Genomic DNA, 24,226 nt, shown 5'->3' with positions numbered 1-24,226 from the left:
ATTAAAAGCTGCATCACATGTTGCGAACCTCTCTTGGCAGGGAATGTAGCGCACTCTACCCACATAAGCAACTTTTACTGAGATGATAAAAAAATCAGGAGGGGCAACTTCCCCTATCTTCTGCCTATGTAGAAAGGGGGGAAATGCAAATGTTGGATTGTGACATAGACGTGTGTAAATGAAATGCAATTCTTCCTAGTCCGCCTATACAAAATGCAATGTCTACCGCTTCTCAATCGATTCTCGCTGTAACTTTCATTCTAATATGAAATGCACTTAAGCAAAACATGCATGTTAAAGTTTATTTATAGTTTTCAATCCATACAACATTTCAAGTAGTTAGCTTCTTAACCAGTGGATGTGCCCCTCCAAAGTGCCATCACTTCTCTGTTGCAGACTACAGCACTACAATTTTTAATATCTGCAAAACTTCACATAAATTGAAGTCAAAAATCTGAAGCAAGCATAGTAAGGGACTCACAATTTCCACATTAATAGCAGTTTAATCCCTAGGTAATGATGGGGAGTGAAGTTGAGTATCTTAAAATGAAATGCATTGCATTCCATCACAAGGCAGCAATAATCATTTCTGAATACAGGCTTTTCAATAAGACAAGTTACAGTGCAACAATTCTATATAACAAATACAGAGGGTAACCATTAAAGCTTTTACAGAGCCCAACCTTTTCTTTAGTGGTCTCAGAACAAACATTGTTCCCACACACTGTCTGGATAACACAAAGTACAATGAATCCAAGTCTTTGCTACTGGAGTAGGCAAAAAAATTGCCAGGTATTTCATGAAACCTAGGATTACACCAAAGTTTGGTTGACTCTGATACACTAATTCAGGAAATAGCAGTATTCCAGTCTTTGGTTTGTCTTAAGAGTTTGGATTTTCCTACTTTTTAGGAGGAATTACACAAGCCTAGTCAGTGTTATTTAAAGCTAAAAAGAGTGCATACTATTTGATCAGACAAGTTCAGTTTCAGCCACTATTCAAATCATTAGCTTTCTGAAAATATTTTGTCTGGAAATAGTTACAAAAATAGTCCCTCTATACATGAAGCTAGAATCTAATTTCCACATTTATTTGAAAAAAGGCATTTAAGCCCTCCTCGTGGAAGTTTAATTATAATGCAAATTCATTTCCATCATCCAGCTCTAACAATAATACAGTACTGGAGTTAGAGATTCCAAAAACTCACTCATTTTCAAAGACTTCCCAGATATGATATATTTAAGTCCAGCAATCTTAGGAGTTAGAAATACAACACTTGTTAATCAGTTCAACTCTTTTAAAATAAATTACATAATAAATTAAGGCTTTGGGTATTTTATTCACACAGTGTCTTCAATATCCATCTTCTTTTTTCTCATTCTTTTCTATGATTTTATATTCATCCAACACAGCATGGCCTGTCTCCTTTGCAGTTTTCTTCACTATAGCTTTGATTCCAATGTTGTCGATATTGAAAGCTGCCACACCAACATTGATAGCAGAACTCACTGCGTTGTCGGTAGCATCGCCTGCATCATCCCCGTACCTTAATGCAAATAAGGAACATGTCAATGGAGAGTTTCCTCATGTGTACACGAATGCTATTATTGTTGTTTAATCTTTGTGTGCATGCCCTCATTCCCAAGTAGCTGCTTAAATTTAATTTGGAAAACCTGAAATCAGCATACAGACTGGCTTGATTCACTTTTGAAATCTTTCCAAAGCACAGAAGATTAGCGAAAACAATCTTAACGTTTTAGGGCTGCTAGTCTGTCCCAGTTTTTGTCTCTTGCTTCAGTTTTTACTTGGCCTTCAATGCAAATTCCTAAGTTGTGCTTACACTTGGTAGATAGATAAAGCTTTCGTCTCCCCAGAATTACCATGTAAAACAGATTTATTTATTTTTGCTAAAGCTGCTAACTAAAACACGTGCTCTGTGACAAAGAGAGGTTTAAAAGCTCCAGGTTCAATAGGTTATCCCTACAATAGTTAAAGTACTGCTGTTAAAATGTTAAGAATTTTAAAAATAAGTTAATAATTTTATTGTAAAAATAAGTCTGAAAATCTACATTTTTGCCCTGAAAAAAATTAAGAATCTCCCAACAACCCAACCTGAAATTACAAAACAGTTGAGAGTGGCCCTGTACGACGCTCAAAGTTCACTTTTAAGTTCTCAGTATATGTGTAAATGATGGCTGGACAAAGCTATTTCCCTTGATATTTAGTTACTCAATTTCCACAATTATACGAGGATAAACTTTCCCTCTGGTTGGGAAGAACTAAGCAGGTATTTCAACCCCATTTCAGTGATGTATTAGAGCAGGCACAGGCAACCTTGGCTCTCCAGATGTTTTGGAACTACAACTCCCATGATCCCTGACCACTGGCCCTGTTAGCTAGGGATCATGGGAGTTGTCGTTCCAAAACATCTGGAGAGCCAAGGTTGCCTATGCCTGTATTAGAGAAAGCATTTTATCAGCTGGGATTGATGATTAAGGAATCCTGCCGAGCTTAAGTTTTATTCACATGTCACTCTGGGATAAACTATGCACAGGGGACTTCTGATACATATGAAAAAAAATGCAAACAATTCTAAAAAAAAGTAACCAAACAGGGGAATAATACAGCCTACTACTTAAAACGCTCAAATCCTGCATGTTAACTAGCTGCAAAAGAGTAACAATACTGTATACAAAAATGCTGAAGCTATTCTTTGCTAATCTACTAGAGTGGCCAATTAAATTTTAAAGCCAAAAGACTGAAGTCTCCCTTTGAAACATTGATTGCTGTTGGCATAATCAATACAGGTCTTGACCAAACACAGTATTTAATCTGCCTATTTCAGAACACACATTAAAACTGAATGAAAAAGAATCTCTAATACTATATTTCTTAAAATGTGACAGCATAGCAGCCTTGGTAATTATTTGCCAAACACAACAAATCTGATAAAATTAATTGGACAGCAAAAGATTTTCATTTTTGTTAGTTTCCCCATGACATTAGCCATAAACACCCATATTAGAAGAAAGCAAAACTGAGTCAAGCTGTGCCAAAAGGAACAAGAGTATTCACACCATCTCAAAACTATGCAGAACCAACAGTGGGCAGGAGTTTACATGATAAAAATATTTATTGAATGCAGGTGGATATAAAAAGTGCCAAGAACTTAAAATATTTTGCAGCAATGCAATACATTTGGAGCTTGTTTCTCATATTCTAGTGCAGCTATTTATTGTTAGTGAACAATTAGCATTGCAAGATTTCTGGACCCTTTTAAATGCCCAGAGTTTAGGATTTGTAGAGGGTTGGGATCTTCCAGGTTGAAGATCATTTTGCTAGGTATGCATTATTATTGTGACCTAAAACTACCAAACTTCTTCACAGAGTGTACACACACTTAAAAAACATAAGCTGCCTATTATGAGAAACACAGTAAAAATGATAATATATACGAGGTGCATCTGCTATGCTAATGAAAATACTACTAGGGTTCATTGCACACATCTTAAAGTAAACCACAATCCCCTTGTATGCAATAGATTTTTGAAGTGGCCTTTTGTCTTGGAAGAAAAAGTCTACTAATTTCATTAGGATGTGTTTTCTTAAAATGTGACAGCATAGCAGGAGATGGGGTGAATACTTGAATCATTAGTTAGTTGGAGATAACTGCAAGTTACTTATTGCTTTTCACTCTTAGTGGCAACTGAAGACTCATCTCTTTTCCCCCTACTTTTAAATCTAAAATAAGAACAAAAGATTAGCACAAACTGTAGTGTACAGACAGAACATGGTTCTTCAAACTTGCCAAGGAGAAATATTTCATGGAGATATACCATTATTTTGGCAGAAAGCAATGTAGTGCAGACTAGGTGAACTTCAAACCAAGAGAATTACAGAGTAAGTACCAAGTAAATCCTTGCATCCTTATAGGTAAAATAAAAACAGAAATTATTTTTAAAGGTCTAATTGGCAGTCTGACATTTCCCTACTTCATTTTGCTCCAGTGTTGACTGCAAACATTTTTTTGCTGAACTAATGGGTTAGTACATATGTTTCCTCTTTCTTTAGCCCAGAAAAAAGACTCAAACTTTGGAAAGCAACCCAAAATTTGACACAATGCAATTACAGATAATTACATAAAATTGGGCAAAACTTTAAAAAAAGCTCAGATTTTCACTTTTTGAAATATGGCAACCCTAATTTATATAGACAGAGGCTTCCCTTTAAAATTTCAACACCACTCATATTCTAAGAACTGAAATACATCCAACTGAGTATTCAGATGGAATCGGCCTGGCAACATTTCCTCTCTGCATTCGGTAAAACCTAAAATGAACTGAAAATCCAATTTAGGGGTGCAGCTGCCCCTTAACTAGAAGTGACCTGTACTTGCTTGACCTTTACACAGCAGCTGCAAGTGTGTGTTTAGAAGACGAAGTGTTCCAATTACAAGGGGGGGGAGCAGGAGGTCCAGTTTTAACAGCAAGAAGAGGATGTGGGGCAAATTTCCTGCTTGCTTACCACTTATTTCCTTGCAGCCCCATTCTTGAAGTGCTTATCTCTCAGTCCAGGTCACGTCTGACACTGCAGGGCCAGACTACATGTGATGTTACTCATGTAGTTTTGCCTTGAGCATGAGCCTTTTCATTTATAAAATACCAGTGCAGAGAGCCTGATCAGTACTGGGCTTCTGGAGAGGAATTTAGGAGGGCTTTGCCCCCCCCCACCCACTGTGGTCCAGATCAGGTTCCCACATGCCTACAATTCCCATCAGAAAAAGAGCTCCCACTGAAGTGAATCCGGATCAGGACTGGAGCAGCAGGGTAAGGATTACTACCCCCTAACTGCCCATGCCAGGGTCTAAACCCATATTGATGCTCCCTATGTTGGCAATTTTTTGAAAGAAAAAGCTTGTAGTCAAGGACAAACTATGTGATTACCACTACATGCAAGAGGAGTAAAGTACTTGAGCATGGGTCGGCAAACTAAGGCCTGCGGGCTGCATCAGGCCCAATTGCCTTCTAGATCCTGCCCACAGACAGTCTGGGAATTGCCATGTGGATCACCAGCGCACACTTTCTTTCCTTCTCCCTCCCTTGGTGGCGCTTTTCTCCTCAGGGACAGAGCAATCTTGTCCCACGCCAGGCACCATCAAAGGCGAGAGTCGGCTCGCCCACCTGCCCGCCTCAGCAGGGCGACACTGTGAAGGGGGCGTGTGACGCCGGCTTCCGGCTGCTGCTGCATTTTCCTCCTGCTCCTCCTCCCTCTACCTCGGTCCGCCCTTCCTTCTTTCTCCGTGCCTCTTTTCCGCGCCGCTTCCTCACGAACTTTCTTTGTTGGTGCCTGCCTGCCTGCCTCCCTCCTTCATTCTTCCCATGGCGTTCTGGCAGGTCGTGGTGGTGGCTGCGGCTGCCGCTTGTGGATTGGCAAGCAGCTCTGTCTTATTCTCCACAGTGCCTCTCAGAAAGCAGCAGCAGCAGCAGCAGCAGGTGGTGGGTAAAAGCTCCGTCGACACCCCAGTTCCCCTACCTCCATCTGCGGCTCCTCTGCTGGGGCTGCTGCTTCTGTCTTCGCTGGCCAACACAGCCTCCTACCCCACCATGGCACCTGGCTGGCTGGAGAAGCCCAACTGCGGCTATTGGGACAACTGGGACAGCTAAAGCGAAGCATCTTCAGGCCTCCTTGCGGGCGAGCAAAAATTGTTCACCCCCCTAAGGTCTGAGGGACAGTGGACCAGCCCCCTGCTGAAAAAGTTTGCTGACCCCTGTCCTTGAATATAGGATCTGCAGGGAAAGCAAGTGAAAGTGGCTCCTTCACTTACACACTCCTTGTTTGCTCCTCCCTTTCTGTGTAACTGGGAAAGTTCCACTTTTAGATACATGCAACTGTGATCATCGTGACTAGTTTGGTTCCAACAAAAGCAAAGCATTTTTACTTTTTAGCAAGTTTTGTTTAACGCATGTAGTGTAGGCTCCCTAGTATTCATGCATCACCAAAATTTATTGCAGAGTAGAGGAAATGTTAACTTACTTGTACTTGACAGTCTGAACCGTCTCTTTAGACACATTTTTAGCAATACACTTTGCAGCGCTTTCCAAACCGTGCCATATTGTTGAAAACCCTGCAAGGAGAGTTAGCTTATTGGAAATGGAAGGTAGCAAACAAACAACGTTCAATAAAAACTTGCACCACACATTGTGGAAGTGTTATTTTCATGCTACCTTGAACACCACTTGCTGCAACAACCAGAGCACCATCGAAAGTAGATTTTCCATCTTTGTCTTTCTTAAGGGATTCTGGAACCAGTTTGCTTCCATGCTTCTTGACATGGGGGGCTAACTCTCTTCCCACACAACTTGCTATAGAGCACACACCTTCCACTAAAACAGAAAGCATTAAGATAATTTACAGGTTACAGAATGTTCTGGTCAAACAGATTAAGCCGCTGAGTTCAATGAATCGTTGAGGATCATGAAGCAAATTTTATGTTAATGGCTCCTTTCCCACAATAATTTTATTTGGAGGAAACTGCAGATGAAACAGTAGTGTCTATATTGGCTCTTAATGAAGACTTCTGAAGGGTGGTTAATTTAAAGAGTTTGTATACCACCCTTCATCCAATACAATTCCAAGACAGTGAACATATAAATAGGTTGATATAAATAACGAACCGTTCCAAAATGTAAAATAAACCCAGTTCAACATGAGTCAGTAACTAAAAACATACAGCAAGCTAAGGCATTTTTTAAAAAAAGAAGAAGAGCCTAAACCTGATGTCCGTTTCTCCCCCAAAGAGGACTTAATGAAAAAGAAAAATCAACATTATTCCCTGTCCATTAAAAAAAAAGACTGAAGAAATGAAGCATTATCAATTCCTGTCACTACTTTTCCTAGGAAATTGGTTGCTCACATCTCACCTAAGAACTGGCTGACTTTCACAGCTCCTCCTGTAGCCTGCTTGGCTACATGCAGACCTTTAGCTACGGTTGGGTTGACTTCAACTGGGTTTTCCTCTGGCTGAATGTGCTCCCTTAGTTTGGAAGCTCCCTTGTGGATTGCTTTCCCGGTATATTCTGCTCCTTTGACCAGGCCCCAGCTTACCCAGGATGCTCCTTTAAGGAAACAAGAACAGATTGACAGATGCAGCAGCATTATCATGTTATAGGATAGCATTTCCTACCCACTTAAGTTCAGGCTAGTAAAGCTGAATAAAACACAGTCTGAGCTCACACACTAGTGAGCCTCCCATGTCCTTTTAATTAGCTACAATTCCATCTTCAGCTATGGTGAAAATAAGAAAGCTTTACCTGTTTTTGCCATAGAATGAAAAAGCAGCGTTGGAGCTTGCTCATCCATTTTTGTATCTGCTTATATAACATGGACCATTTCACTATGACACTTTGGGGGGCGGGGGCTTTCAGCCAGATAATTTGCACCACCCTTTCAAGGCAACTATGACAACAAACGCGGGTGGCGCTGTGGGTTAAACCACAGAGCCTAGGGCTCACTGATCAGAAGGCGGCGATGGAGTAAGCTCCCGTTGCTCAGTCCCAGCTCCTGCCAACCTAGCAGTTCGAAAGCACGTCCAAGTGCAAGTAGATAAATAGGGACCGCTCCAGCAGGAAGGTAAACAGCGTTTCTGTGTGCTGCTCTGGTTCGCCAGAAGAGGCTTTGTCATGCTGGCCACATGACCTGGAAGCTGTACGCTAGCTCCCTCGGCCAATAACGTGAGATGAGCGCGCAACCCCAGAGTCTGTCACGACTGGACCTAATGGTCAGGGGTCCCTTTACCTTTATGACAAATATCACTTCATCTCCTAAAAACAAAGTACTGTTAACAGCTGAGTCTCCTGACCCTTTACGGCGAGAAAGGACATGCCTATAATGTTTTGGGTTGTTCCTGGGAAGGCGCAACAGCATAATGACTCCTCTTTTGCCTCTCTTAGAAGGCCACATCTTGGTATTCTTCATGCCCTAGAGAAGAACTGCAACAGCTATATTGTATCAGAGTAAAATTTTAAAAAATCCTTCCAGTAGCACCTTAGAGACCAACTAAGTTTGTCATAGGTATGAGCTTTCGTGAGTGGGTTTACGCCAAGCAGGTCAACATGGCAGAGAATTAAATAAAATATTCCCCCTCCCAAGCAGTAGTCTTAATGTGGTGCAGTCTAGAATTCTACCACTTTGAGCTGCATCAGATGTAAACAGGATTTAAGTTAGCTTGTGAGTCAGCCCCCAGTTTATTCATCCACTAGCATAATTCATTTGACAACCTCCAAACATGCACTAAGCTTGCAAAACCTAGAACAGGGAGTTGTTTTTAGCAACTGTTACATAATTACTGAATTACTCTAGCTCCTGGAGATTGGACAAACTATAACATCTTCTAGAGCAGGCATCCCCAAACTTCAGCCCTCCAGATGTTTTGGACTACAATTCCCATCACCCCTGTCCACTGGTCCTCTTATCATGGGAGTTGTAGGCCAAAACATCTGGAGGGCCGCAGTTTGGGGATGCCTGTTCTAGAGCTTATCTCAAGAGCTTTATTTTGAGTTGCCATTTTGTTTTGGGGAATCTACCTGGCAGGGAATTAACTTACTATTTATCTTTAAGAGAATTTAGTATTTTTATCAAGAGGCAAAGTTTAAGCAAACAATTGCATGTAATTAATATGCTGAAAAAGTCACATTAATAAAGTAATAATAATACAGTGGTGCCTCGCTATACGAATGCCCTGCTTAACGAAATTTCCGCTATACGAATGGATTTTGCGATCGGAGGTTGCCTCGCAAGACGAGGTTTTCTATGGCCGCCGCTTTGTCTTGCGAAGCGTGGCCATAAAAACCTCCGATCACAAAACCTATTTGCAAAAGGCATTCGTCTAGCAAAAGGGGAACCAGCTGTAGGAAGGGAAGAAGGCAAAGAAAGATCTGCTGAGAGGCGCTGACAGCTGTCAGCGCCTCTCAGCTGATCTTCCTTTGCCTTCTTCCAGCTGCGGCTGGTTCCCCTTTGTTTTCCACTGGTCTCTGCCGGTTGCCCCGAGCAGTGAGGGGCAACCAGCAGAGACCAGCAGAACACTAGCGCGGAAAGAAGGCAAAGGTCTTTCCCCGCCTCGTGTCCGATCCAGGCGGGAGGCGGCGGCAAGGAGAAGCTCTTCTCCCGTCGCTCAATGTCGGGGGAGGCAGGCGGGAGGCGGCGACGGGAGAAGCTCTTCTCCCGTCGCCGCCCCCCGCCACGCACTGCCGGCATTGAGCGCAGTTTCGGAGGTCTCCGAAGCTGCGCTCAATGTCGGGGGAGGCAGGCGGGAGGCAGCGACGAGAGGTTTTCTCCCGTCATCGCCCACCGCCACACACTGCCGGCATGGGGCTTGGCAGTGGTGGGGGAAAGGTGCAGGATCGTTCCTTCACCTTTCCCCCACCCCGCCCGACAGAGCCGGATCCGACGAAGCTTCTGAAGCTTCGTCCAACCCGGCTCTGTCGTTGGCAGCAGCGGCGCTTGCTCTCTTGGCTCGGGGAAGCGCCTGCCTGCCTTCCCCGAGCCAAGAGAACAGGCGCCGCCACCGCCACCAGTTTCCCCGGAGCCCATAGGAACGCATTAATTGACTTTTAATGCATTCCTATGGGAAACGGTGCCTCGCTAGACGAAAGTTTCGTAGGACGAATTTAGTCCTGGAACGAATTAATTTCGTCTAGCGAGGCACCACTGTAATAATAATAATAATAATAATAATAATAATAATAATAATAATAATAATAATCATTCTTTTACTCTCTGCTTCTGACCCATGAAGACCTGCAGCTAATGAAAACTTGAAACACAGACATACTAACAGGATGTAATTAAAGGACTGTACCCTATCAAGTAGTAAAATATTTCTATCAACAAGATGGAATCTTTCGACTGCAGAACTTGACCGCAGGTCAATCCATGTTATTGATATAATGTGTGGTAGAACCATTTAATTGTTTGCTACCTGAGTGCTGAATAAAACTAATATTTCAGGAAACACAGACAACGAAACTGTTTCTTACAAAATATATTCTCATGCAAAGTTATATTATGGAAGTGGGTGAAATTAATAGTTTAGCTTATTATTTCAGATTGGAAGACAATTTCACTATACTGCCAGAATGAAGAGAAACTTCGGGGGGGGGGGGTAGAAGAAGGGGGATAATATGTTCTGTATGTCTTGTTTTAATGTGTATAATAAAAAAAATATTAGTTAAAAAAAAACTTCACAAAAAAAGAAGAGAAACTTTAGCCCAATTCAGGTGAAACATGTGGGCTGGAAGCCGTGACGGTTGCATCCACACAAAGCCTGCCCCTACAATCCTTGCATGCGCCAGCCCCACTTCCAACCTGTGCATGCTGAGTGTGGAAAACAGAGCAGATATGCATGGGGACACTGGGGTTGGAGCCAACAGTGTCTTTAGATGTTGCTGGGCTGCAACCCCTACCCTTGACCATGCTGACCAGCTTATGGGAGTCCAACAACATTTAATGGCACCATGTCGGTTAGTACAGCTTTAAGCCCAAACACCAGAACTGGGTTTATACCAAGGATCAATCTAGAGAATCAATCCTAAGGGTACCTGTTAAGATTCCATGGGCCATTTTCTCACTCCAGTCAGGTAACTCCGTTTCCCTCTCTTCAGACGCCGGCTGAATACGTACAGTCTCAGCCAGGTTAATTGCATCACTAGAAGCTTCTGCAGGCTGCAAGATTGAAGCACATATATTTACACAGCAAGATCAAAAGCCAAGATAAAGCAGTAGCTAAAGGTAGGTAGCTGTGTTGGTCTTCCGTAGTCGAAACAAAATAAAAAAAATTCCTTCCAGTAGCACTTTAGGGACCAACTAAGTTTGTCATTGGTATGAGCTTTCGTGTGCATGCACACGAAATCTGAAGAAGTGTGCATGCGCACGAAAGCTCATACCAATGACAAACTTAGTTGGTCTCTAAGGTGCTACTGGAAGGAATTTTTTTATTTTGTTAAGATAAAGCAATTAAATGTCAAATTGGCCAACGTGTTATTCAACAAAGAAATTCATACTGTGCCCATAAAGTGTCCATCTTCTCGCAGATAACATAATTAGGGTTTCTTCACCCCTCATTCTTTTCACTTCAGTTAATATAACTACAGTGGTACCTCTACTTACGAATTTAATGCGTTCCGAACGCACATTCGTAAGTCGAAAAAAATTGTAAGTCAAATCCCATAGGAATGCATTGGGAGAAAAAATTCGTAAGTCGAAGCAACCCTAACTAAAAATTCGTAAGTAGAAAAAATCCTATCTGAACAGCATCTAAGATGGCGGACGGAGCGCCATTCGTAAGTAGAAACATTCGTAAGTCGAGTCATTCGTAAGTAGAGGTACCACTGTAGCATGGTTTTTATATTATAGTTAATGCTCAATTCACCTTTTGCACAACAGAAAGGCAGGGTATGCATATGTTCATATTTATTTGATCAGGAAGGAAAGTTGCCCAAGGCTACCTCTCACTTTCATTTTAAGGGGAAACACAGTTCTCCTTATTCAGTATTGTTATGTGTCTTTACATTGCTTCTCTTTGTTCAGGAAGGCAAGACTGAAAGAATGAAGCTTTCTGGGAGCTGGGCTGGATTTACTCCTCCTCCTCCCTCCCCATACAGATTTGCAAACAACAAAAGTGCATTCATTCTATTTTTTCTTGGTTTTACACATTGTTACTGCCAAAACAAGACAAAGTTGAGCATGTGATGGGTCCTTTCTTAGAGAAGACACCCAGCTAACAGGCAAAATATCTGGGATTCGGAACCAGACACCACCCCATGAATTAAAAGATTGCAATAACAAAGATGGAAACAACTACATTAAACATAACTTGTTTTCACATTAGATTACTATGAAGGATTATTCTATGTGATCAAATGAAGGTATTATCACAGGCATGTTATCGTCACAGCTCCAGAATTTCTGTATCATAGAATCATAGAGTTGGAAGAGACCACAAGGGCCATCCAGTCCAACCCCCTGCCAAGCAGGAAACACCATCAAAGCATTCCTGACAGATGGCTGTCAAGCCTCTGCTTAAAGACCTCCAAAGAAGGAGACTCCACCACACTCCTTGGCAGCAAATTCCACTGCCGAACAGCTCTTACTGTCAGGAAGTTCTTCCTAATGTTTAGGTGGAATTTTCTTTCTTGTAGTTTGAATCCGTTGCTCCGTGTCCGCTTCTCTGGAGCAGCAGAAAACAACCTTTCTCCCTCCTCTATATGGCATCCTTTTATATATTTGAACATGGTTATCATATCACCCCTTAACCTTCTCTTCTCCAGGCTAAACATACCCAGCTCCCTAAGCCGTTCCTCATAAGGCATCGTTTCCATCGTTTCACTTTGGAATTAGTAAGGTTCAATTCCAATATAACTTTTCTCCGCACAGAAATTTCACACAAGCAAGTACACATCGATCTTGCATTAGAATGCAAAACTGACATGGATTTCGCATTTTCTGTGCAGCATCTTTTATGCATTTATGAAACAATATTACATTGTAAAATCAGTCCCTAAGTATAAGCAGGATGGCTACTACTGCATTAGAGTGAACCAAGGCAATCCTGAGACATCTGCTCCAAGTTCTAGCTTGACATCCTATTTCGTAAAATAGCCTACACTCATGTGAACAGCAGGAACCAAAAATAAGCAACTGGTGTGTATTTCTGATTGATCCTCTCTAAGCTACTAAAGTGAGTCACAGGCCAAAGCTCAATCCATTTTGTTAAGTCATGCCATTATGTACAGTTGCTATGAATATACTCTGAGTTCTTAAGAAGTTCTGCATTAGGTTATCTAGAGCTCACAAAGCCAGCCATAATATTGTTCCCATTTCCCCATCTATTCCTAAACATTACATTATCTTGCATTATGTTGAACTGGGTGGTACTGTACTTTAAAATTCAAGTCATTTGAACATTCTCAACAGTGTTAAATATATTGTAGCCCACAATATCACAATCTTTATTTTTTAAAAAAGGGAAGAAATAAGTTAAGATCTAAATAACCATAGCTGTTCTAGAACTCCCTCATAGTTCTTGCAAATATTAATTCCTCAACAATTAAAAACTCGTAAAAATGTCATGTCCAGGTTTATAAGCACTTAAAAGCAGTTTGATGCTTTGGACATCATGGGAAACGGAGATTTAACAAATGATTGTATCTTCTTTGAAGCTACTAGCATGAGGAGGGCGCACAGAGATCAACAGGTAGCCTTTTGTCAGCCTCTGTAAAATATGGGGTGTCCTTTGGAGATGGGGAAGTGGAGAAGGGGTTGTGTCCCACCACAGCACAAAGGCCAGAACCAGTTAAACCCAACCTCTGTCACACACTTATTTCAGAAATCGGCAACAGAATTATTTAGCTTTCAGTTCACACCTGCTCTCCCTGAAAATAACAGAAGTTTTCTCCAGCCTTGGGTCCATTTCTCATAGCCTGTGTCCTTTATCTATTTTGGTTCATCCCTGGTAACTTCTGATACCTCAATTGTATTCTATTAGTTGAGACCTACAACAGTACCCATTGGGCCTTGCAGGGGGAGGGACTGTCCACTAAAGATTCTGGAAGCTGTACACCAGCTCTCTCGGCCAATAACACGAGATGAACGCCACAACCCCAGAGTCGGTCATGACTGGACCTAATGGCCAGGGGCCCCTTTACCTTTAACCTCAGGGACCCTCCACCCTGCAGATACTCTGATGTGTGAGTGGGTGGTGTTCCAGCTGCATAAGGAACTGGCACTTAGAGAACCAAGATTGCTACTAGTATACACGATTGATATCTTCAACATTTTCATTATTTGTTTTCTCTCCAAGAGCCACTGTTGGCGGCAGATACATTTTTCAATAAATACCACAAAACAAATAATTTCCATTTCTTAAAGTTTAAAATGTGTTGGCTTAGTAAAAGTTTGCCACCAACTCTGAAGTTTACCTTGGCTCTGAGATCAGATCTCTGTTTTAACAGATCCTCAAAAACCTCTTTGTAAGATCTTGAGCGTTGGGACGGTAACCCTAGTCCCTCATGGGATCCTGGAACCTGTGATACCATATCAAGGACATTAATAGATTCACAAGTTCAAAGGCTCAACAAGGAATCTGTTAGGCACTGTTGTACACCATCAGACAATAATATCACACAGCGGAATTATCCTTCTCATGAACCGCATGCAGGTGAATTCATGCATTAGTAAACATCCCCACAGGTGAATAAGTAATTGCAAGATCAGGTTGTCCGTCACCATATGGCCAGTTCTCTAAGAGATTAGAAAGTATTTTAACATGTTAAGACAAATGGCAAATGTTCTCACTTCTTTTGGTAAATAGTTTTCATTTCATTGCTAAAAATGTGCCTTTATAATTACAGGTATGCCTCCCTCTAACAGGGACCCAGGTGGCGCTGTGGTTAAACCACTGAGCCTAGGGCTTGCCAATCAGAAGGTCGGCGGTTCGAATCCCTGTGACGGGGTGAGCTCCCGTTGCTGGGTCCCAGCTCCTGCCAACCTAGCAGTTCGAAAGCACGTCAAAATGCAAGTAGATAAATAGGAACCGCTACAGCGGGAAGGTAAACGGCGTTTCCATGTGCTGCTCTGGTTTGCCAGAAGCGGCTTTGTCATGCTGGCCACATGACCTGGAAGCTATACGCCGGCTCCCTCGGCCAATAATGCGAGATGAGCGCGCAACCCCAGAGTCGGTCACGACTGGACCTAATGGTCAGGGGTCCCTTTACCTTTTACCTCCCTCTAACACCTGCCATTTAGATTTCCCACCTTCTTAATACTGACCTTTTTCCCTAGAGTGATAGTCTCTCGGATAACCTTTCCCTGCACTTCACGGATGAACTGTGATCTAACAGGTTCTTAATTATCTTAGAGAGACTTCCTAAATACTGTATGTGGCATTTTAAGATTCTGCTTAGTCATTGTTGCACTCTGAGCAAGTGAACTGGATGTGATACTTCTGACACACTGCAAGCTGTAGTAACGCCTCTCTACGTCTGCTCAATAGATCCTGCAGGAAAGTCATTATCAGCCTACTTACCCTGCCCTTCACAGCACCACACGGTAAATTTATTTTCAGATGTTGCCCAGCCTCACCATAAAACATGCTCTGTATTGCCAAAGGTAAATCCTTGCAGAGGCAATGCTGAAATTCATTTATAGTGCTTTATGAAGCAGACAGTTTAACAGCTCATCAGTGTCACCCGGTGGTACTTGTGCATTGAAATTATTCTGGACGGTGGCATAACACTGTTTACCTGCACTCTAAGGTCAGACATCTGTTTTAGCAGATCTTCAAACAGTTCTCTGTCGGCAGCTGGAAGTTCTGAAGATAACACTACTCCCACATAGGATCCCGGCACCTGCGACATCAAGTCAGGGAACATGTAGACTCCTGTGCTACAGGAGAGGACAGGAGACTGATTGGACATTAGAGGATACAGCCAGTCACAAACCTGGAAAAGAGAAGACCAAAATAACATTTTGCACAGAACACTGTGGATTCAAATGAATGATACATTAGCACTCATGTCATAGAACCGTTAGCACTCATTTCACGGCTTGTGTATGGCTGTGGCCAGCAACACAAACAAAATGTGAACGTTACCTGAAGGAAAGCAGGGGGGCGATTCTGGGCCGCTGCTGCATCAGTGTCCAAGAACTTCACAATGCGAAGGTATCCGGGATACGAGGGAGCGCTCACTTGTCCATCAGGACTCACAAAGAATATCTGCACCCCGTGGGGAATGAGGATCAGTTCATCAGCATCTACCCCTAACGACTCAACAGGAGGAGGCTGTGTGCATTTCGTGTAGAAATCATCTCCGACCGAGGAGAACTCCCCAGAGTCTGTCCCGTACGACACAGTGTAGTGCCCACCTGTGGCCTCAGGTGTATAAGCCGGGGGTTCCTCACTGGACATTGCAGACAAAGGACTCATCACAGCAGCTTGCCCTTGGCTTCCAGCATTTCCACCTGCTACAGCCAGGTGTGATGGAGTGATCAGCGAATTCGGCACAGGAGGCCTCTCTGGCTTTTCTTTGGCTGGAATTGTTGGGTATATCCTGGGCGTTTCCATAGGAGGACACATGGCGATGGGTTTAGGCTGTGCATTTTCATCTAGAATGCTTAGGCGTGCAGTAACGTTTTGTAGCGTCTCTCTCATTTTTTGCTGCATTTGCCTAGCAGACTCCCATCGGTCCCCGGTGCATTCACGACCTTGGGACGGGACGCTAGTTCCCCTGAGCAAGTGGTCAATGCCCTGCCTGTAATAATTCCTTGCTTCTTCCTTCTGTCCAAGCTCATCTGCATGCAGGGCTTTATTAACAAACACAAATGCTTCCTTGTACTCTTCTTCAATCGTCTTCAAATTTGCATCCTCTTGCGCAGCTGAATCCCGTTCTTGATACATTATGGAAAACTGGACCACGGCAGGAGTAACTGGAGACAAAGCGGAAGAGAACACTTCCATTAAAGGACACTAACTATACAGCTGTCAATATGAGAGAGAGAGAAAACACTGTGGAGCTGCCATGTCATGTATAGCAAGCAGTAACAGCTTGAATTAAGGGATATATAGTGATCCCAACTTCCCGTAAAACAGGTTGCCTTGCCTTAAAAAAGGCTTAGGGTGATATTCAACCAAGTTTTACCTAACTTAGCCATGATCATTAATTTCAACAGGTCTACTTTGAACAGGAATAGCATTGGATACATAGTCTTGATCCGCAAAGCACTTTTACAGCATTACGTAGCTGTTGTGCTTCTATAGTTAACCTTTAATTTACACAAACAATTGAATTATTATAATTATTACTATTATTTATTAAATTTATACACCACCCTCCTTCCGAAGATCTCAGGGCAGTTCACAAGACAAAGATACAGGAAAAAAGCACAAAATAAATAATTAAAAACACCCACACACAAACGCACTCACTTAAAAGACCATAGAATATTAATTAGCCAAAGGCCTGGTTGAAGGTGAACATTTTTGCCTGTCGCCTAAAGGAGTATAATGAAGGCACCCGCTGTACCTCCCTGGAGAGAGCATTCCACAAACAGGGAGCCACTGCAGAAAAGGCCTGTTCTCGTGCTACCACCCTCTGCACCTCTCATGGAGGAAGCACACAATGAAGGGCCTCTGGTAATGATCACAGAGTCCTGGTCATTTTATATGGGGTTCTAACAATCCCCTCCCCACTTAGCAGACTGGTGTTAAGAGTAGCCTTTCAATGACTGAAAAGCTCTTGAAAGCTATTTATATTGCATGGTCAGTATTTGTTTTGATAGGCTGATATGCTGCTGTAAAGCTCAAGTTTCCCACCATCTGCAAACTTATGGCAAGTTTAAGAAACCATTGCCATCAAGGAATAAAAGCTGAATACAGCTCACATCTCCACGTCTATGTTAGCCCCCACCCACAGAGTGCTGCTGCCACCATCATTCTGCCCACAGTAAGTTAAGAAATGGGGTCATGGGGAGATGGAGGGGCTGAGCCAACCTGAGATGCATCAGATCCTGAGCTGTAACAGCTCCAGGATGGTATAAGTTAGAAAAAGCATTTTCTGTCTCTCTCTCTCTCCCCTCCCCCCCCCACCAATACACACACACACACCTCGTGTTGCTCCTTTGGGACTGCTCTGCTGGTTATTAAAAATCTGTTTCAGTAAAAACATGGGAAGCGACAAACTTTTTAAAAAATTGTCATTCAGAATTGTTCAGGGGTAGGATGGTTTGGAAATATAAAGCATCCACCACAAGTACAATTGTGAACTCGTGATGTTTCGGGAACAGTGCTCTTTTGATTTGCTCCAGTTAGCAGTAAGCATGCGACAGAGCTAGCTGCTAAATAGCAACCATCAGCAAAGCACATGGAAGAGGAAGGAACATGGTCATAGGCTTATGGTGGCTTGTGGCCAGCTTTAGCCTTCTGAGCTTCAAAGTTTGGCCTCAACTTCACTTGACTAAACACAGGCAGGTAATAAGCACCATAAACTGATCAAACTGCATAGTCAGAGAGCATGATACAGTTAGCTTGCTAATACTAAGTGGTCTGGATCTGGTCAGTTTGTGTCTGTTGCCAAACTTTTTCAGGCCTCTGACCCCTTGGTTCCATAAACTCATACCTACCCTATAAAAAACAATATTCATAATAGCTGTTTGCATAAACCACTAAGGAAGTTGGTAACACAATAAAATTCAAAACAGTAACAATTAAGTGCACATTTATTCAAAATCTAATTAAAACTATTTGGTCTAATTCCATAAAATTGATTAACTTGATCCAGCGCCAACCTCCTTAGGGGGCAGTACTGCCCACTTTGGGAACCACTAATCTAGAATATAATGTACAACACCTCGAGTTTCATGGGATGCACATGTGGAACGAACAAGTACACAGCTTGTGGGAACTTCTGAATCCATTGCTGTCGCTTGAGGCTCAGGTGGTGCAGACTGCCTTCCATCAGCTTTGGCTGGTGACTCAGCTGCACCCCTATTTGGACCAGGATAGGCTAACTTCTGTTGTCTATATTATGTCAGCATCTAGGTTACATTACTGCAATGAGTTATACGTGGGGCTGCCTAAGAAGGTGATTTGGAAATTTCAGCTGGTGCAGAACTGAGCAGCCAGGTTGCTCACCGGGGCAAGACGGTTTGATAATAATGATAACAATGTGCAAAATAAAGAATGCCCCCTTCAAAATATACTATTTATAGATTAAATAAGCAATGACAAGGCAGCCAGATATCTCACACTCTGTTTAGAAGACAAAAGCAAGAAAGTGCAAGGAAGCTTTTTCTAAAGCAAACATACACACAAACCCCAAATAATTATGTCTGAAGCCCTGTGTGCAACTTCTTTTGGGGGGGGAGAAGAAAGTCCTGCTGAACTTGCTTCAGAGTAAACAAGCAGAACGACAGGCAGCCCTCCTTACAGCCCAACAGACTTAACTGGGAATTAAACCTCATTGAACAAAGTGGCCTTAATTCTGGTGACACAGCCACGGCACCAGGCTGCAAGGGAAATGCAGGCACAGACACCAATGAGGTCAGCAAAGCAACCTCCTCCCAGAGTTAAGACGGTATGACTGATAGGAAGAAAGTCCACTAGGAAGTTACTACCAGCCAAGGAACCAACCGGCTGCTGCTTCTTACACACACACCTGGCCACAACCTCCTGAGATAGGGCCATGGCTCAGTGGGGGAGCCTCTACTTTGCAAGCAGAAGGTCCCCGCTTCCATCCCCGGCGCCTCCAGGTGCGATGGGGAGAGCCTCCTGCTGCCCCAAATCCGGGACAGCCGTTGCCAGTCAGTGTAAGCAAAACTGACCTAGACGGACCGACGGTCTGACTGCCTGGTTTTACCAGCGCTCAGTGCCCAGATCCTTCCCCGCCCCCACAAAAAAGCAAGGCCTCCGAGCATACGCAGAGTGCATCAGAGCGGCAACGATCTGCTCCACGCGCGCAGGGAATCAAGGAGGGGGGGGGGAGGGAAGGCGTTTGGAAACAGGAGGCAAGGGAATGCTACCTGTTAAGGAACTGATCTCCCTAAGTACAAGGAACTTTCCCCCGCCCTTCCTCGTCCTGGCTTCCCTTTCACTCACGGGAAGCAAGCAGCAGCAGCGACCTCCCAGGCTCCAGCGAGACACCCGCCTAGCCACGCGCCGCAAACGACCCCTCCTGCCTATATCTGCTCCGCTCCAGCTGTTTCAACTTCGGCCCACGCAGCGTCACGTGACCCGCTGCCGTCAGCTGCTTGTTGTCCCTGCCGGCTTCCCGCCCACTAAGAAGCTTCTGGGCTCCGTTGCAGACGCTTCGGCCGCCAGGGGGCGCTCTGCGGTGCGCGCGCTCGCACACAAAAGGTTCTGCTGAATTCACTGCTCGCTTTACAGTACAGTACCTGTACTATACATATGCAATTGTGTTTGATGTAACAGCGATAGCGACGCCTGGTTTTTGTTTTGTTTCGTTTTGTTTTTTACGCAATTATGGATTATTGTGAGCCGCTTTGAGCCCCATCGATGATTGTGGTTGGAAAAACGCGATGCAATTCTTAATTCCATTCCCATCACCCTGGTTAGAGGTTCCCAAACTCAGTTGGCTTACTCAGCGCCTCCCCCCCCCCTAGAAATCTACCTTCTTTAAGCGAACAAACAAAGATGCAGTGACAAATTTGCGTTATTTTATGTATCTATATTTCTACCTAAGTCCTACAACATAGTAAAGAAAGATGTCCAATGCCGGATTTACATAAAAGCTAAACAAAGTACAGCTTAGGGCCACCCTCTCTTGGGACCCCCAACAAATGTAAATAAAAAAAACCTGAATGTACATTTCCCAAATATAAGATAAAAAACAAATAAAATAAAACCTTCATACAGCAACAGTGTCTTGCGTTGTGATATGTAAGTAATGGGCCCCGCCTGCTCCCTAAAATATAGCTGGTTTGCTCATTTGTATATATAGGTGCCTATATACTGCATGTGCAAATGCCTTTAGATACCTATTAGGTCCATAAATTACCCTATAGCATATATTCAACACAAAAACAGCTACAATTTGTTGTTGACAAAGGACAGCTGGACATATAAAGGGCCCCATTACCTTCAGTAGCTTAGGGCCTCATCAAACCTAAATTCACTTTGGGAAACACTGACCCTAATGGGAGCTTGAGAAGATCAGTAATAATAACTGCAGCAACAAAATCCGTGTGGCAAAAATGAACTCACTCTATCTGCAATTGGATAAAGGCTGCTGCTACACCACAGAACTCTGGGAATTGTAGTTTTGGGGGAAGTGGTGGATAAAAAACCCTCACACAAATGTAGTTTGCAAGCAAGGGATAGCATCTGATGGTGGGAAGAAAGGGAGCCAGCCTGGCTTGCTCCTGTTGCTTTAACAAAGGTTTTCCCTGCTAAGTAATCAACAAGGCATGGAGTTAAGCCTTCTCTCCCCAGCTGCAGTGGCGTAGTGTGGGTTGCTGGTGCCTGGGCAGCTGGCATGGGGGCACATGCCAGTGGTGTGTGCGTAGAGCCAGTGCAGAGAGTGAACGGAGCCTGCCTCTAGCAGACTCCTTCCCTGCTGCCTCCATCCACCTGCCCACTAAACCAACCTGCCTGCCACCTGCCAGGGCTCTGTGCCTTCGTGGGGACACCTGATTGTCCCCCTAAAAAATGTACACCTGGGGCTATGCCCCCCCCATGCTACCACTCTGCAGAGCTGTAGTAGGGGGCCAGGTTCAAAAGATGAGCAACTCTGTTTCGAGAGGGGCTATATAGGAACCATTTCACCACCATTTATCCTGTCACGAGACTCTTAAAGCCACAACAATCTTCTCAAGATCTGAAGTCTAGCTGCTATTTTCTCCGGAACTTAGCTTGAGCATGAACAGATCCTAGAATTCCTGGCGAAATGCTGGATGAATTTCCACCCTTCGAATTTCTGTCTGTTGTGCAATTCTTAAAGGGACGGAAAACCTTTCAGAACAATAGTGGTTGATAGCAGAGACATCACCTTGCCGACAAAGGTCCGTATAGTTAAAGCTATGGTTTTCCCAGTAGTGATGTATGGAAGTGAGAGCTGGACCATAAAGAAGGCTGATCGCCGAAGAATTGATGCTTTTGAATTATGGTGCTGGAGGAGACTCTTGAGAGTCCCATGGACTGCAAGAAGATCAAACCTATCCATTCTTAAGGAAATCAGCCCTGAGTGCTCCCTGGAAGGACAGATCGTGAAGCTGAGGCTCCAATACTTTGGCCACCTCATGAGAAGAGAAGAATCCTTGGAAAAGACCCTGATGTTGGGAAAGATTGAGGGCACTAGGAGAAGGGGACGACAGAGGACAAGATGGTTGGACAGTGTTCTCGAAGCTACGAACATGAGTTTGACAAAACTGCGGGAGGCAGTGCAAGACAGGAGTGCCTGGCGTGCTCTGGTCCATGGGGTCACGAAGAGTCGGACACGACTAAACAACAACAACAGCACCTTAAGGATGGAAGGCCACAAATTTGTGATGCGTTGTGTGATTAAAGGTTTCATGCACAAGAATGGGGAAATCTTGTGTGAGAAACCTTTTCTCTTTTCACCTGGGAACAACAGTTCTGTTCATTCATGGATCTGGCAGTCCAATCACATACCATGACACCTATAAGCACCAGGGTTTAGAATGCCAGAGACCTGGCAGTTTTTTGTTACTGAAGAAGCTAAATTCAGCTGCACGTCTGCTGTTTTCACCTTGAAGCTGCATCCTGAAACAGACTGCCCTCACCTGGCTGCAGGGCTGCCATGGGAGCATATGCACACAAACATTTTTATCTTGCTTTTCCTCCCAAAACAGGGCCTCCAGAGTGATAATAAAAGTAATAAATACAATAAAGTAAACACAAAACCACAACAATTAAAGAATACAGCAGCATGCGTTTTTAACATTTCAATACCCCTTTGTCACTAGATGGCAGTCTTTTCATTGCTTCCAAGTTAAGGAGAGCATGACTAGTCAGATTTTTAGCCCAGTTTAGGAAATGTAGTCTGATGTAATCTGAGATCACATTTTGCCCCCCAAAACCAGTCATTTTCAGACAATGTAAGTGGTCGTCATCAAATTTAGCTGAGAAAATGTTACATACAAGTTTGACTGGTGACCTGTATTTACTTTGTCCGGTTTGCTGTATTCAACAGCATCAAAATCTAGCAACAGCCTGTGTTGGAACATGCAAATTTATATTGTGCACCATTCAGGCTGTTTGCTAAGAATACATAAACTGCACACCCAGGTGCTAGTCCAGCCTTCCACATCTTAAAAAATCTGCAGGTCTTAAGGCTCCTTTTGTTGCAGTATGTAGGGCTGCAATATGTCCTCTATTTCCAGGATACGTCTTCTTTTTTGTGGGTATGTAAAATGAGAGTCGTCATAGTGATCCATAGTTAAAAGCAGAAGTCGGCAAATGTGTCCCCTTTTTTGCTCTTCAAAATATGGCAACCCTAAAAGTAACTTAGAGGCTAAAAAGAGGTGCAAATGGAATAACCACCATGATGGGTTTTCTGTCTGGTTTTGGTCAAGGGAGGGGTGCATGTTCAAATCTTCACTCAGCCATGAAGCTCACTAGGCATCCTTAAGTCAGCTGTTCTCTCTCAGCCTAAAGTACCTCAGAGGGAAGTTGTGAAGCTAATATGGGTAGGGTGGAGGGAACCATGTTTGCTGCCTTGAGCATCCTTGGGGGACAGGTTGGAGACAAGTGCAACTTACACAATAGCCAAATTTAGGTCACCACCCAACTATTATTCCAAATTTTCTAACAGCTTTACTGAAATCTGTGGTGCTTTCATGTTTATTGCAGAAGCTAGGGGTGCAAGGAAACAGGACAGCAGATCTGGGATCAGATATCCCGTGTTTATTTGAAGTTAAAAGTAGCTGAGGGACGCGTAGGGTTGCCAGACTCAATAGAGGACAGGACTTCTGTGCCTTTAATTGCCCTGCTCTCTTTTGAGTCTGGAAACCTTAAAGAGAAACCAGCAGACCCTTTGTTTAATTTCCAAGCCAAGGGTCTGCTGGTTTCTCTTTAAGGTTTCCAGACTCAAAAGAGAGCAGGGCAATTAAAGGCACAGAAGTCCTGTCCTCTATTGAGTCTGGCAACCCTAGGGACGCGGGTGGCGCTGTGCTGTAAACCACTGAGCCTTGGGCTTGCCAGTCGGAAGGTCAGAGGTTCTGCCAACCTAGCAGTTCGAAAGCACGTCAAAGTGCAAGTAGATAAATAGGTACCGCTCTGGCAGGAAGGTAAATGGCATTTCTGTGTGCTGCTCTGGTTTCGCCAGAAGCGGCTTAGTCATGCTGGCCACATGACCCAGAAAAACTGTGGACAAACGTCAGCTCCCTCGGCCAGTAAAGCGAGATGAGCGCCGCAACCCCAGAGTCATTCGTGACTGGACTTAACTGTCAGGGGTCCTTTATCTTTACCTTTAAAAGTAGCTGAGGGAAGGGGATTGAATCAGGTTGCAGCTGTGGTAACAAAGGAGGGGGATTTAGCTCCATCCCTAAATCATTTCACTGATTTCAATCCTTTCTGATTGCAGAATCTGCCTATGGCAGAAATACATAGGTACCTATTCCACACCTTTTTCAGGGTGATGTGTTAAAGCAGGAAGACCCCGTTCTCCCATAGAACCTTAAGTCTTCTGTAGCTGCTAAA

The 24,226-nt window shown here is 43.6% G+C and overlaps 1 protein-coding gene across 8 annotated transcripts; it reads right to left on the bottom strand.

Annotated features, from left to right (window-relative positions):
* Positions 1–288: 288 nt before the first annotated feature.
* SPART (spartin) lies at positions 289–19,773 on the bottom strand. 8 transcript variants are annotated; one of them, XM_088668214.1, is made up of 10 exons: positions 19,646–19,773; positions 15,647–16,479; positions 15,297–15,494; positions 13,974–14,078; positions 10,596–10,719; positions 6,921–7,115; positions 6,225–6,383; positions 6,034–6,124; positions 3,681–3,741; positions 289–1,546 (listed from the first exon to the last, which is right to left on the bottom strand). In XM_088668214.1, the coding sequence occupies exons 2-9, from the start codon at positions 16,448–16,450 to the stop codon at positions 3,681–3,683; spliced, it is 1,737 nt and encodes a 578-aa protein (XP_088524340.1). In that variant the 5' UTR covers positions 16,451–16,479; positions 19,646–19,773; the 3' UTR covers positions 289–1,546. The 8 variants fall into 8 exon arrangements, with proteins under 8 accessions (XP_088524340.1, XP_088524338.1, XP_034971857.1 ...); XM_088668212.1 differs by having other exon boundaries at positions 3,695–3,741; XM_035115966.3 differs by lacking the exon at positions 3,681–3,741 and having other exon boundaries at positions 19,570–19,773.
* Positions 19,774–24,226: the final 4,453 nt, after the last annotated feature.

The sequence above is a fragment of the Zootoca vivipara genome, chromosome 4 (assembly GCF_965207765.1).
Source record: "Zootoca vivipara chromosome 4, rZooViv2.hap1.1, whole genome shotgun sequence".
NCBI classification, from domain to species: Eukaryota; Metazoa; Chordata; class Lepidosauria; order Squamata; family Lacertidae; genus Zootoca; species Zootoca vivipara.
The sequence above is the reverse complement of the archived record's forward strand: the minus strand, read 5'-3'. Positions and strand labels throughout refer to the sequence as shown.

Bases quoted from the DNA above. Each gene is read 5' to 3' on its own strand.
- SPART (XM_035115966.3), bottom strand. From the start codon at position 16,450: ATGTATCAAGAACGGGATTCAGCTGCGCAAGAGGATGCAAATTTGAAG. The intron at 15,495-15,646 runs GTAACGTTCACA...TCTCTTTTCCAG, and splicing joins GCCCCCCTGCTTTCCTTCAG to GTTTGTGACTGGCTGTATCC. The intron at 14,079-15,296 runs GTAAACAGTGTT...ATGGTATCACAG, and splicing joins TGTCTGACCTTAGAGTGCAG to GTTCCAGGATCCCATGAGGG.